A 14413-nucleotide genomic window follows, 5' to 3' on the forward strand; every position below is an offset into this window, starting at 1 on the left:
AATGCAAACAATAAGCATAAAATACGTATTAAGGAATGAATATGGTTTTAGCCTGCTTTAAGAGAAAGATATAGCATTCAGCTTATAAGAGAGTTCCCAACATAACCTGCAATTCAGGAGGTTCTAAACACATGTATTCAGAAAACAAAAGCAAATAAAAACAAAACAAAACCAACTTAGTGGTCAGGCTGGAGAACTATGAGGTTAAAAGCACTGGCTGCTCTTCCAGAGGACCTGGGTTTAATTCCCAGCATCCATAGCACAGTTCATAATCTTCTGTAACTCCAGTTCCAGGGATTCAATGCCATTTTCTGGCCTTCATGGGCAATAGGCATGCAACTGGTACACAAACCTACACAGAGGAAAAATGCTCCTTTTTTGCTGTTGTTGTATAAATTTAGTAGTCTCCCATGAGAGAAATTAAGATATTAAAAGATAAAATTATATTTTAACTAAGAACAGTTTCAGGGAAGAATAGAAGTTTGAATGTTGAGGGTGGAAAAGGCTTATCCAGAGAGCAGAGCAGGAGTGAATGGACAGAAGTTGAACACTGTTATCAGAGAGAACGTGCTATGATAATCTCAACTGTTAACCAATATGAAATGAGAGACCCTAAGAAGATTTGTAAAACACACTCTTGGGTATGTTTGTCAGGATGTTTCCAAAAAGAATTAATTAACCAGAGGCAGTGTCATTCAAGAGACTGGAAGCCTAAATGACATTCTCTAGCTGGCAGAGGCCACAGAGGAACAGCTCTGGCATCTGCCCCTGCCTCTGCCCTATGTTGTTCCAAAAGAATAAGCCAAAGTACAGTTTTCCTCCTTTAAACTCTAAAAGCTGAAACCACCCAGCTCTTAGAAATAATATAATGAGCTTCCTCATATGCAGAGAGCATTCGTCACTGGCAATATTCAAATAGAAGGCAGCTCAACACCTACCCCGTGAGAATATGCTACCAACGTTACTGTGGCCTAAAAGAGTCATCTCGTGACCTTAAAACAGCCCTTTCATACCTGCAAGCTTCTGAGTATATAAAATGAGTTAAGGAAAGAAACTACACTGAAGAGTTAGCTGCCCCTAAACATTTATAGGTGGGCATATATTCTCTGCAAAGATGGGGCCAGAGAGACACATCTGGAAGATACAGAAGACAACTTCCTACCCCAAACCCACAGGGCAGTGAACAGGTTCTCAACCTACTCAGGCCCCATTCAACACCTTGAGTAAGGCTTCAGGAGCTGTTTGTGTCTCGGGCAGTTTTGAAAGCAGGAAAGGCTTTTACACTCTCAACCAGATCTTGTGCTGAGATGAAACGATGGGAAGCAAGAGCTATCAGAAAGATTTCAACAAATAGTGCACTAGAAGGGATGGGCCACATTTGTAAAATTACCATTTAGTCAAAGGCAGATCACAGGGAGAAAGGGAAGGCACAGAAGATGGGCTTGCAGGAAAAGGTGACCACCTGTTGCCCCTCTTTCTGTTCTAGGTCACAGCACATGGGAAGGTCCCATCTCCTGCCCAGGGCGGCCCAGGCCGGGAAGGTGCATTGCCACCCCACAAACAAACATTATGTGCTTAGAATGAACGACTGCTCTTACCCTTCTCGTTCGTCATCTGTGTTGTAATACACCTGTGGGGAAAACAAGAGGCTCATGTCAGACAGGATAAAACAGAAATCTGAATGAGTTGTCTGACTGTACAAACTATCTGTGAAGAGGAAAAAAGATACATTTGATTAGCAGTGGTGTGTGTGTTAGATTTTATAAAGTAAATTCAGAAATGTGACTATTTCTAGCTTAAGCTGGTCTCATCTGATCAGGTTACTCTGGCTCTCTGCCAAATGTTGCTCCTGACAATAAGAAAATCTGTTGGTAAGATCTAAACACATTCTTTAGAAAGGCTGTGCTGGCTCCCGCGTGTTTGTTCGTCAAAGGGGTCTGGCTTACCCTGGTTTCCCATCACCACAGAAATGTAAGGGTAAACTGTCAGCAAAGAAACTGGTGGACAAATATTTAACTGGGATGCCTATTTCACATATCAAATCGGGCCAGCATCCCTCAGGACCTGTGGCTCCTCTCAGCATACCTCACCCCAACCCCTCCCCTACACTCCTCTCTTGGCTGGACTTCCTGTTCCAACAGCATGTAACTCAGCCATTTTGGCTTTCTTTGCCTCTTGAACCTGGTGGCAGCTCTTGGCTTCTCTCTTACTTCTCTCTCCTCACCCGTTTAGTCAGCTGGCCATGTTCAGCCTGGACTCCCTCTGCCTGCTTTGTCCTTTACATATACAATAAAAATCTCCACACTTTAAGGGTAGTCACATCCTCCTCTTTTTATTTCAGTTTTTCATTCATTAACTCTCTTCATGCTCTAAAGGTCATGTGGCAAAAGGAAGATCTCCAAGGACAAGTGTCATTAGGAACGAGCAGTGGCAAGCACAATCAGAATTAGAGAAACTGAAGCATCCTGCAGACAGTGCCAGACAGTGGTGGCACATGCAGGCAACCAGCTCTCTCTCACACACACAGCCTTGCTGGCTGTCTTTTCTGGACAAGATACAATATTCATATATTCATTCTTTCCTCTTATATATTGGTTCCTATGTAATAAGACAAGATAGAAATGTTAAAATGAATTTTAGTAGAAATGTACTCCATGCAAAAAGTATGAATATATTTATTATCATATTATATCATGAACCGAGAAACAAATAAACATACACATTCATGCATATGCACACATGCAACTCCCCCACACACCATGATTCTCTGGTTGTACAGCTGCCTTGTCACTATATAAAACATTCTCCAGAAAAAGGAGAAGCTGCAAGATTGAGAAATCAGGCTGATGTCAAGTCCCAGCACTTAGAATGAGAGGAGACTTGAGTTTGTCATAATGCTCCTATTCCTCAAAACAATCCTTTCAGCTAAGGATTCTGGATTCAAAAGAAAACAAAACGAGGCAAAATTAAAGTCCCAATTAGTATGGCCAAAACAAACTCGGGCTGATGCTAAGAAACATCTTTTCTTTCTTCTCCAGTTTTCATTTCTCCCTTGGGAGAAGTAACCTTAAAGAGTAAAGGAAATAACATCAGCATCACCAGAGAACTCTGTAAACCTTCCCTTATAGAGGACCAGTCTTCAGTTAGCACAGGAAAAACCCTGAGCAAGCTCCAGTTCAGCTCCGTCAGCACTGGAGTGTTAGACCCAGCACACCAGTACCCTACTTTTAGTTTTTATTGAACAAAATAATAATTAATTCTCCTGTGGATGCATAGTTTTCATCATTAAATTTCAGTGTCTGCATAATCTTCCACAAAACTAAGCTGTCATAATGATTTAATTATTGAATATTTATTTGATTTCCAATCCTTCATTTCATTTGTAGATATAACCATAGGACTTGGCTATTGTGTTTTTGAAGGAAGATCTAACACTCTTTTTCCTTCAGATGACTAATGATTTATCCACTCAATGAGAACTACTAATTTGCTAAGGAAAAAATTGTTGACAAGATTCTCTCCTCTGGGCAAATGTATGTATGAAATGTATGAAAGTTTTACCTCTCACCACTAGGTGGCGATATGTGCACTGACCGAGTCTGCTTCACAGACACCACAACTTGAACAGGCAGATGAGGAGCTTTCTCCTGTCCTGTTGTCAACAATGTTCTAATAACAGCTCACACCTTTCTTTGCCTTAGCATGCCAGTATTTCCTCCCAAGACAATGTTTTCTGTAAAAACCTACTTTTTGTGTTGCCATTCCCCTGCTGCTTGAGTTTATTTTTGTGGCCTGTTCTGCGTACACACCAGCACACCCTGAGGAGGGCAGTAGGAGGCTGTGAGCAAAAGTAGTACCTGTCCAGTCCTCTGCAGGTTGGCAAAGTGAACATCTGGTATGAAGAGCACGGGCTGCGAGTGCAGGTCAGGCATGGTTTTGAAGTACGTGATGTCACTTTTCTTCTGTAAAGGTATGGCGGCCAGCTTCCCGTCAGAGGCTGCACGAAACCACAACAACCACAGAACAGGGCTATGCACACATGAACACTGTCAGCCAAGTCCATGATCCTCCCCCAAAGCTTTCCCAGCAGCCTAGATTATGCTTCAAATGCCCTTCCCCAGGCCCAAATAAACAAAAAGAGCGTGGGATTCTGGGAAGTACAATGAGGGTGGAAGGCTCCTCCACTTCTAGCTGTCCTGTGTGTACCGCGGAGGACTTCTGTTTGCTTTCCATATCAACGCTGCCCCTGTCTGCACTGTAGGGGCAAAGCAGGCCACACCTGGAGCCTTCGTACCTTCCCCTGTAGCCAGCTTCTTCTGTCTCTTCAAAGGACCCTGCTGGCTACAATCAGCATTGGGGAGGGGTTGACTTACAGTTGTTGCACTGGGTTTGGGAGGCCTGGCCCTTCCCTTTCTTCCTATTCTGCTTTCTCTCTTCATCTCGGATTTTTCTTTCTGCTCCCTGATGGGGAAAACAGAGACCAAGCAAGGTATGTTTTCAGAGCATAAAAGAATATTCTCATTTTCTTTCTCTCTCTCACACACAGCATGAAGATGGGAAGAGGAAGCCAGGAAGCCTCCTGCCTCAGCGAAATGAGAACACTCACAGATCTTCATGCTACATTCTGACCTGTAAGGCCAGCTCATCGGATTGCTGCCTCTTCCTGTCTCATGCCTACTCCATGAACTTGGCTTTTGAATCCATGGGGAAAGAACAGGCTGAGTTCTCTGGCCCAGTGTCACCTGCTGGGTAGCTCAGTGCTATTAATAGAACAGCCTAAGCACTGGCCCATGGCGTCCGCTCCTAGGCACAGACAGCTTTCAGGCAAGTGCCACTTCCCAGGGCAAGTTTTCCTCTGCCTATGGTTATGAATTTTTTCAAAAAATCATCACAGGAAGAAATAAAGGGGGCATTTTGTAGCCACGCAAAGATGCGGGATCACTCTGCACATGAAATTATCATATTTCCCTGTATGCTTGGAGATGGTGCTCACTCTACTACGTAGGAGAAACATGCATTCACTCACTTCTGTGCTCCTGTTCTTTGTAATTTGACTTCTTATTAGCCAAATTCAAGGCCTTCTCCTGCTCCACTACCTGATCAGCTGCCCCTGGTGTCAGCATCATTTGCTGTTCATATTTCTTTTGGGCCATTTCTTAACCTATTTTCCTCTCCTGATCCCAGAAAGGCATCCAGCACAGCTTCCTCCATTCTGGCTTCAGCAGAATTCAAGTACACCATGAATTCACAATGCCCTACACAGGTGACATTCACAGGACACCAAGCCAAACCTGCTTCCTAGGTCCATGTTAACAGTCTCTTCCCTTGCAGTCTGTTTAGGAAACAGTGACACACACCACATAAAGCACCCAGTAACCTGCACCCTTCAGACAAACCAAATACACTTTTGGTCACACTGACTCTTACTGGTCTTACTGACTCAGAGCAGAAAGCTAGACAAGACCAGGATACAGTGGGGACTTGGGTTCAGCAAGAGCACCATGGCTTTGGAGGGAGTTCTTGAAGGATGGGCCACTGCTGTTTTCCATAGATAGGACTCAGACAATCACAATGCACCTTTCATACCAAAAACTACCAAAGAACTAGCGGTTCTTATGCTATTTTACATTAAAATTTGAGGTGTCATTGATACTTATAGGTCATGGAAATCCACAGCAAGAGGGACAACATAGAGAAATATAGATACAACGGCTACACAAAAACTCATCAACATAACCCAGATTTTTGTAGAGCCTTTGTGTTTAAACAAAGAGAAATCAATTCTAAATGCCCCCAATAACACCTTGCTCAAACCAACTTCAAGTTTGGAGTGGGAAATGGCAACATTCTTTCTTAGATGCATACAGAGCACTTTGCCATGTGTTGGAAGCTATGTGTAATTCAGTATTCCATACAAATATGTATTATCTACCCCTATAAATTATAGTTCGCTCAAGACACATCCCAAAATTATACAAATTATTTTTTCATTGTCAAATTTTGTGTTATTTTTAAGTATTAGTGTCATGTGAAAAACACTCATCATGCTGAATATTGCCCTGGTTAGTTTGTTGTGTTTTTGTTTTGTTTTGTTTGTTTGTTGATCAACTTGACACAAGCTAAGGTCATAGGAGAGAATCTCAACTGAGAAAATGCCTGTGGAGCATTTTCTTGATGGATGAGAAAAGGCCCAGCCTGCTGGCAGTGGTGTCGGCCGTGGCACAGGCTCCTGGATCTAAGAAAGCAAGCTGAGCAAGCCGGGGAGAGGGGGTGTGCAGGAGCAGGGCAAGTCAGTAAGCAGCTCTCCTCCATAACCACTGCCTCAGTTCCTGCCTCCAGGTTCCTGCTGTGAGCTCCTTCCCTGCCTTCACTCTGTGATGTGAATAAGACGGAAACAAGCCCACTCTCCCACCTGCTGCTTTTGGTCATGGGCTTTATCCCAGTGCTAGACGGCTAACTCAGACAGATAGTACAATGACCTGAATGAGAACATTCTCCAGAGCCTGGTATGCAAACACTTGGTCCCCAGTTGGTGGTGATGCCTGGGAAGGTGGCAGGCTCATTGGAGAAAGTGCATCACTGGGGGTGGGCTTAAGAGAGTTTAAAACCTCACTCCACTTTCTCTCTCTGCACTATGCCTGCATCTCATCTTCCTGCTCCTACTTTCATGCTCACTTTCACACTGCTATGCCTCACCTGCCATGATAAACTCAACCCTCTGGACCCATATGGCATTTTATCTTAGCATGAGAAAAGTAACCAATAAAAATGGGTACAGCCCAAGAAATTTTACTTTTAAAGAATGGTTTTATTTGTGCTATTTCTGAGAATAGCCAAGAAAGAATTGTTTAAGAATTATCTATATCATCCTCCTCTTCAGGAAAACAGCAAACAGTGGATGGTGCAAAATACCTCTGGTCCAGGCTTGGGAGGCCACAACAGCTTCTGCAGAGGGCTTGGCAGTAGCCTTGGGGACTGAGGTTATAATAGATGCTGTGAGGCTTCTGGAGGTAAAGCCAAAGACATGGAGTGGATCCCTGTCACCAAGCTGGGCCACCTGGTCAAGGACTTGAAAATCGAGTTCCTGGAGACAATTTACCTCTTCTCCCCACCCATTAAGGAATCCTAGACCATCAGCTTTTTCCTGAGAGCATCCCCAAAAGATGAGATTCTGAAGATCGTGCCAGGGTAGATGCTGCAATGAGGACCCAGTTCAAGGCTTTAGTTGCTATTGGGGACTAGAATAGTTATGTTGGCCCTGGTATTAAGTGGTCCAAGGATATAGCCAATCAAAACCCGAGGGGCTATCATCTTGGCCAAGCTTTCCACTCTTTCTGTATGGAAAGGCTAGTTGGGGAAAAAGATTGGCAAGCCCCACATTGTTCCATGCAGAGTGACAGGAAGCTGTGGTTCCACACTGCTGAGTCCCCCCCAACCGAGAGGCACTGGCATCATCTCTGCTCCTGTGTCCAGAAAGCTGCTAAGTATGGCCAGTATTAATGACCGCCAACATCAGACAGGGCTGCACTGCCACCCTGGGCAACTCCATCAAGGCCACCTTTCATGCCATCTCCAAGTCCTACAGCTTCTTGATCCTGGAACCTCTGGGAAAGACTGTGTTCATCAAATAACCTCATCAGGAATTCATGGACCACCTTGAGAAAACCCTCACCAGAGTTCAGAGGACCTAGGCTCCAGCTGTGGCTACCACATATGGGGTTTTATACAAGATCATAAAATGAATTAAGCGTATTTTTGGAAAAAAATTATATATGTGCAGTATAGTTTTCAGGAACTAGAAACACATTATACACTCTTGGGGAACTGTCATTCTCATTTCTAAATAAAGCTGTGATTTCAGTAAGACCCAAAAAAGCACTACACATTCAGTACAGACAGATCTGTCTCCACCAAGATCTTGCATCACTTTATTTCCTAGGAGTACTTGTCGCCAAAACTTCCAGAAAACATTACTTCTACACTTAGGGAAGAAGTCCATTTCATTTAAGAGGGCAAATTTGATGCAGCTGATGCAATTACAGTTAACCCATCCGCAAGGTCCTAAGACTCTTCTTCATGTGAGTTTCTTGACATTCCCCACTCCTTAACACTGCAATATACAGAAACCTATGTCATCACTCACTGCTTGAAAAAAATGCCAATCCATCATGCTTCATTAGGGCATTTAAAACAGGAACTATTAGGAATGTGACCTTTCTTATTGGCAAAGCGTACATGAGAGTGATCCATTCTGGGTTTTCGATGTTTAAAATCATAGCCATACAAGTAAATGGTTTTTCCAACCACCTTTTCCTAGCCTAAGGCCCCGCCATGTGACTTCAACAACAAAGCTTTGGGGCAGGTAGGGAACGTACACATTCCCCTTCTCATCCTTTCTCACTGAAAGGAAAAATAACTGAATGAAAATAGGTTTGTTTTTTTTTTAATTGGCAAACAACTGGTATAATGAGCCCATTTTATCCCTTAAAGCCTCTTTTCCTCTAGGACATAGGCTCACAGCCACAGTGCAATACTCTCCTCCCTACAAGTTTGGGGTTTTGTGTGTGTGTTTGTTTAGTTTTGGGTTTTTTGAATGATCAGTTGTCACTCTCACATTCAGTGTATAAAGTTAGCTATTGATTCAAGGAGTCTGAACTGAGACAGATCTATGTCTGGACCCAGCTCCTCTGCTGCGTGAGTCCAGCCAAGTGCCTTTGACCCATGTGTATGTACTCACTGAGTGTTGCATCAAATGGCCTCTGGGCTCTGGAGGCTACCTAACTGTCCCTCGGTTCTATAAGGGCTATACAGCTGTGCCTACAGTGCAATTCCAGTGGCTTTTATTATCTTCTCTTAACCATTTCCTCTCTGCTGTCACTTCTCTCGGCTCACAGGGACGCATTCCTCCCTGTGCTATTTCATTGCTATAACAGGCAATTTAAAACAGACTGCTGTAGCTTTAAGAACGAAGCGTAGCATGGAATTAGCTACGGGCCTCTTTTCCTTTCTCTTCTCCATCATCTAATCTGAAGTAGTCACCAGTGCATACCTATAAGCAGCCAGTGAGATTACACCGTCTTTGTTACCTCACTTGTATGTATGTGTGTTGTGTGCAAGTGTCCTTCAGTGTGTTCTGAGGCCAGAGAAGCATTTGGAATGTCCTCCTCTATTATGCCCTGACTTATTGCCTTGAGACAGGTCTCTCATTGAACCTAAAGTTTGACATTTAAGCTACAGTGAGTGGCTGGACACCCACATGCCTCAGAAACAATCCCAATGTTACAGGCATATGCAATACGCCCAGATTTTTATACTAGTGGTAAGGATTCAAATTTAGGGCCTTGTGCTTACATAAAAAGTACTCTTATCCACCGAGCCATTTCCCTGCGGTTTATTGAGCTTTTCAGTAGTCATCCTATGGCCACACTGATGGCTACATGTCTGCACTCTCCCCCATCACTCACCGATTTACAGATAACTGTGTGCCCTCCATCAGCATATCACCTGTGCTTTCACATTCCATGTCTAGAGTTTATTCTCTACTAGATTTACGGAGAAGGAATATTCACCAGAATTGGGATGTTATATTGTCGTTTATGTTTTATTTGAAGTTTGTTTGCACGAGTGTACATGCACCACATGAGTGCCTGGTGCCCACAGAGGCCAGAAGAGGGTACCAGATCCCTTGGAACTGGAGTTGCCAATGGCTGTAAAGCTGTCAGTTACTGGAAACTGAATCTGAGTCCTTTTCAAGAGCAGCAAGTGTTCTTTAGGACTGAGACAGCCCCTAGTCTTCTGTTTTATAAGATGGCCTACTCTGTATATAAATACAGAGTATAGATAGATATTTCTGTGTGCTTTCTATTGTTACAATAAAGACCACGGCAAAAGCAACCTGGAGAGCAAAGGGCTTACTTCCTCTTACAGGTGCAGGCCAACACTGAGGGAGAAAAACTCAAGGCAGGAACCTGGAGGCAGGAACAGAATCAGAGACCATGAAGAAATGTCTCGTACTGGCTTGCTCTTCAAGATTTTCTCAGTTTGCTTTCTTATATACCCAGGATCTCCTGCCCAGGGCTAGCATTACCCTTAGTAAGCTAAGCCCTTCCACATTACCCATCAATCAAGAAAATGCTCCATAGACTTACACACATGCCAATCTGCTAGAGGAATTTTCTCGGTTGGCCCTTCTCTTACGAGAAAACTCTCCAGCTGTGTGGCAAAAACTAACCAGGAGAGTGTCCCTTCCTATCTTAATTTTCTTTTGTGCTTTTCTTTCCTGGCCACCTGTTTGCCACTCCAGCAGCTGATTTTACTCTTACCAGTTTTGCCCAGAACAGGGTTTTCCCCTTAGATCAGGGCTTTACATTGTAACTTCTCATGCAAAACAACATAGCAATGTCAGTCCCTTTGCACACACCAGCCAGCTAGGGTCTTTAGAATTTTTTCCCCCAGCCCCACCTCAAACCCTGTCCTCAGAAGGCCCCTTGGTGCTTTCCAACGAGTACCTTAGGCTCCGTTACTTGCCCTCACAGAGGCTGACCTCACACAGGCTGTCTGTGACCATCTCTTGTACCTGACCTTCAGGGTTGAAGCTTTCTTATTCTAACTATTCTGTTAAAGTTTATAGTAGCAATCATGGAGACGAAAGCACTGTGTGCTGTGTAAGAAATGATGAACTTGTTTTGTAGGCAAGGTTTCTAGAACTGAATGTTCTAGGTGAGGGCCCATGCAACTCAACAAATGGCCAAGATTGCAATGTGTGTTCTACAGTAGTGTCTACACCCAGCGGATATTCCAGATCTGTCATCTCAGCTGCACGCTCGGACCAAAGCACAGTATGCTACAAACTGAAGGTTCCCTTACTTCACCCGACATGTGCTGAAGTGAAGCCCTTAACGCTGGTGAGGTGATGAGGCTGATCCCTGATGTGACAGTGTCCCGTGAAAAGACACAGGAGAGCTCTTCTCTTTTTCTTCCATGTGAGCACAAGGAAAGAACATGCCTACCGGCAGCCAGGAAGACAACCCTCACAGGGACTGAACTCATAGCGCTGAGGTTTCCATAGAAAGTACATTTCTATTGCTCACACCACCTAGCCTCAGGTATTTTGTTTTATCAGCCTGAGAGAACTAAGCCCCAGGGCAATGCCAGTCATTAAGTTAATGGTAAAAATGCTGAAAACAGCAAGAGCCAAGACAAAGGACAGTGGATTGGTGACTTCCTAAATATCTAACAGGACTTGAGAATAAAAGACTGCCATGTCTCTGTGGTTGGCCGAGAACAGCGACAAGGGAGAAATGTCATTAAAAAGAACATCTAGCCATAACAGAACCTTTCTGACAAATTTGTCTTTACTCACCTTGTCGCAGAAGACCTTGATCTGGCAGTACGCTCTGTGGACGGGTTTATTGCTGCGGTTATTGTAACTGTATGTGTCAATCTGAATCATCAAAGGAAGTCCTTTCACGCCCTTCTGGGAGGAGAAATCTGTACTCAAGCAATTCACTGTGATGAAAATCTGAAGGAGGCAGAAAAAGAAGAAAGTTCACAAACTGCCATGCAGAGGACCTTCAAAGAGGGAGGCAGGCAGGCATGTGAAGTGAAAATCCTACACAAACCTATAAGGACAACTGATAACTGTTCAATACTCTCCCATAGAATCCTGCCAGATGCACAAAACATTATATGGTTGTAAACTTCTAAACAATTTGCTTTGATATTTGAACTTGAAATAGACAATTTAAATAACTGCCTAGAAAGCACATCACTATAAATGAGTTAACTATGTTATTTTCTTGGTATATTAAAATCACTACTTCTGGGGCTACAGAAATGTGTCAGCAGTTAAGAGCACTTGCTACTCTTGCAGAGGACTAGGGTTTGATTTCCAGGACCCACACAGTGGTGCACAACTGTTGTAACTCCAGTTCCAGGGGATCTGACACCCTCTTCTCGCTTCTATATGCTCCTGGATGCATGTGGCACACATACACTCAGGCACACCCACATACTAAATTAGTCAATTAATCTAAGAAGTTGACACTTCTAGTTATAACTTTCCCTAACCTCTGACCTGAAGGATAAAAAATAATAATAATTAGATAACACTTCTTTTTTAATAGAATAGCATTGAAACCCAGTTATGTTTTGTAAAACTTCCTTCCTTGACTGTGGAGCGTGAGGTCTGTCTGGAATAATTTCTTATTATTTAATATGACCTGGCACCTAATACAGTGCCTAGCAAAGAACTCACTAAGCATTAGATAACTGAACTTACAGGAATCCCACTAGATTGCAAGTCAAGAGCCCCGACTTCAGCCTCTGCTAGCATTAACCAGCTAAGGGGCCTCATACATGTCACTCAATACTTGCCATGTTCAATGGTCCCGTTAAAGTGCCTGCAAGCCCTCTCCCTGAAAAAGAAAATCTAAATGCTAACCTACTCCACATTAGTGTAGAAGAGGAGCTGGCAAAGGCAAGAAACGAAACAGGAGGGATTAAATAACAGCATAAACCTCCTCCTGTTAACAGGAAGTGGTGGCACACACCTGTAATCCAACAGTCAGGGAGCTGAGTCAGGAGGATCATGAGGACCAGTGCAACCTGGGAAGTATAGCAAGATTCTGAACAAACTAAATCCTCATCTTATAACATGTGGCATCAGGAAATGCAATAGAAAAACTTTTAAAACCTTCAAGCTAAAAAACAAACAAACAAACAAATATACAATAGAAATGACATGATGCCAACAGGACAGAAACTCTAATCAGTTTTTGAGAGTTCTATTTGATTAACAGAATAAAAAACAAGTTTCACTGTAAAGGATTGGTAAAGACAGAGGATGAGTGTAAATGAGCTAAAAATGACCCTGTTCTACATAATGGTGGGTCACAGCCAAAAGATGGCATTTTCATAGTTTGCATCTACAATTCCCCCAGAGATGAGTGCTGTTAGAGGCTATGAAAGCTTTAGGAAGTGGCCTGGCTGGGAACTCTGTCTCTGGGTCCTATGTTATATAGCCAGCCCCTGGCTCTTGGCATGCTCTCTGCCTTCTGGTCCACCTTGATCTGAACAGCCTCTGCCACACACTCCTGCCATGATGCCTCCCACCCACAATGCACTGGGACCTTCTGAAACTCTGGGAAAAGAAAGAAAAACAAAACACCTTTCTTCCACTAAGCTGTTTCTAACAGGTGCTCTGGTCATTGTGACACAAACTAATATAGACACTATGTAATAGCAATTTTTATTGGAATGAGCAAAGAACACTGACAAGAACTAGGAGGAAGGGTAGCAGGGACAGGGGTGGACCGGGACATATATTATTATGTGTAACACAAAGTTTCAAAAGTGTTATCCCATCAAAAGTGGGCTTTTGATGGATGTCAAAACCTTTGTGCCTCTGTGAAAGTGCCTAGAGTTGCCCTGAAGGAAAATGAAGGCCACAGAGTTCTTCCTAGGTACCGGGCTGATCTGTTTGATACCCTGTAGACTTTTAGTAATTTACACCACCAGGCATCTAATTGTCAGTGCTTCACCTCTTCACACATCCTTTTACCTGTGAGCTCCTCCTTATCAGGGGTGTCTAAGGACATTTGACAAGTTTCAATGATGTGTTAATTACAACAACTTTGCCAGCTGTGCCACTAGCTCCCACCTTTCTAGCCAAAACCCGAAAACAAATACTAAAGGTACTCTGTCTCACTGTACGTCTAGAGATCTAATGTGTGGGTACTCTGAGAGACACTGGATTTGTGTTAAAGAAATGTTTTCCCATCTGTTTGTCTTTGAGACAGGGTCCCCTTGGCAGCTCAAGGTCACCTGAAACTTGAAGCTCCCTCTTTAGCCCAGGCTAGTATTAAACTTGTGGTGATCCTCCTGATTAAGGCTCTCTAGAGCTGGAATTACAGGCATGGTGTACAATAAATTTTAGTGGCTTTGTACACAGACACAGGCATAGGTGCGTGTGCACAGGAAGGGAAAGAATAACTGTATAACACATAGTTTAATTTCCCTACTTTGCTCTTTATATACCCTGTAATATCATGTTATATATTATTAAAATAAAGAAAAGATACTTTTAAATATACACATTCATTTCACTCATTCATTCTTTTCATTCATTTATTCAGTCTATAAGTATCCATGGAAGCACACAGTGAAGCACACAATGCATTAAATGGTGTAGGATCTTAGAAAGAGACAGGAGCTAACAATTCAAGGAGAATGCAACCAGTGCTCAGCAATGACCATCATACAGTGGTCGAGTACAAGAGAGGTATGAGCAGAGGTCCCGCAGAACAAAGTCCTCAGCCTGGAGGAAACTAGTGAAACATAAGCCACAGATACTCTAGATTTGACAGGGGCCTCACAGAATCTAAAGAAGCCTGGGGGCGGGGGGTGAGATCAA

At 43.3% G+C, this 14413-nt stretch overlaps 1 protein-coding gene across 2 annotated transcripts in view; it reads right to left on the reverse strand.

Moving 5' to 3' along the window:
* The window catches only part of Grhl2 (grainyhead like transcription factor 2), a 123104-nt gene that overhangs the window by 22158 nt on the left and 86533 nt on the right, over positions 1–14413 (reverse strand). For both annotated transcript variants that reach the window (XM_060389586.1, XM_060389585.1), the window contains exons 9-12: positions 11363–11521; positions 4374–4461; positions 3858–3997; positions 1599–1630 (exon numbers count right to left, since the gene is read on the reverse strand). In XM_060389586.1, coding sequence (XP_060245569.1) covers positions 1599–1630; positions 3858–3997; positions 4374–4461; positions 11363–11521 — 419 coding nt within the window. The remainder of the gene's footprint in view (positions 1–1598; positions 1631–3857; positions 3998–4373; positions 4462–11362; positions 11522–14413) is intronic.

This window comes from Meriones unguiculatus, chromosome 8, assembly GCF_030254825.1.
Source record: "Meriones unguiculatus strain TT.TT164.6M chromosome 8, Bangor_MerUng_6.1, whole genome shotgun sequence".
NCBI lineage: Eukaryota > Metazoa > Chordata > Mammalia > Rodentia > Muridae > Meriones > Meriones unguiculatus.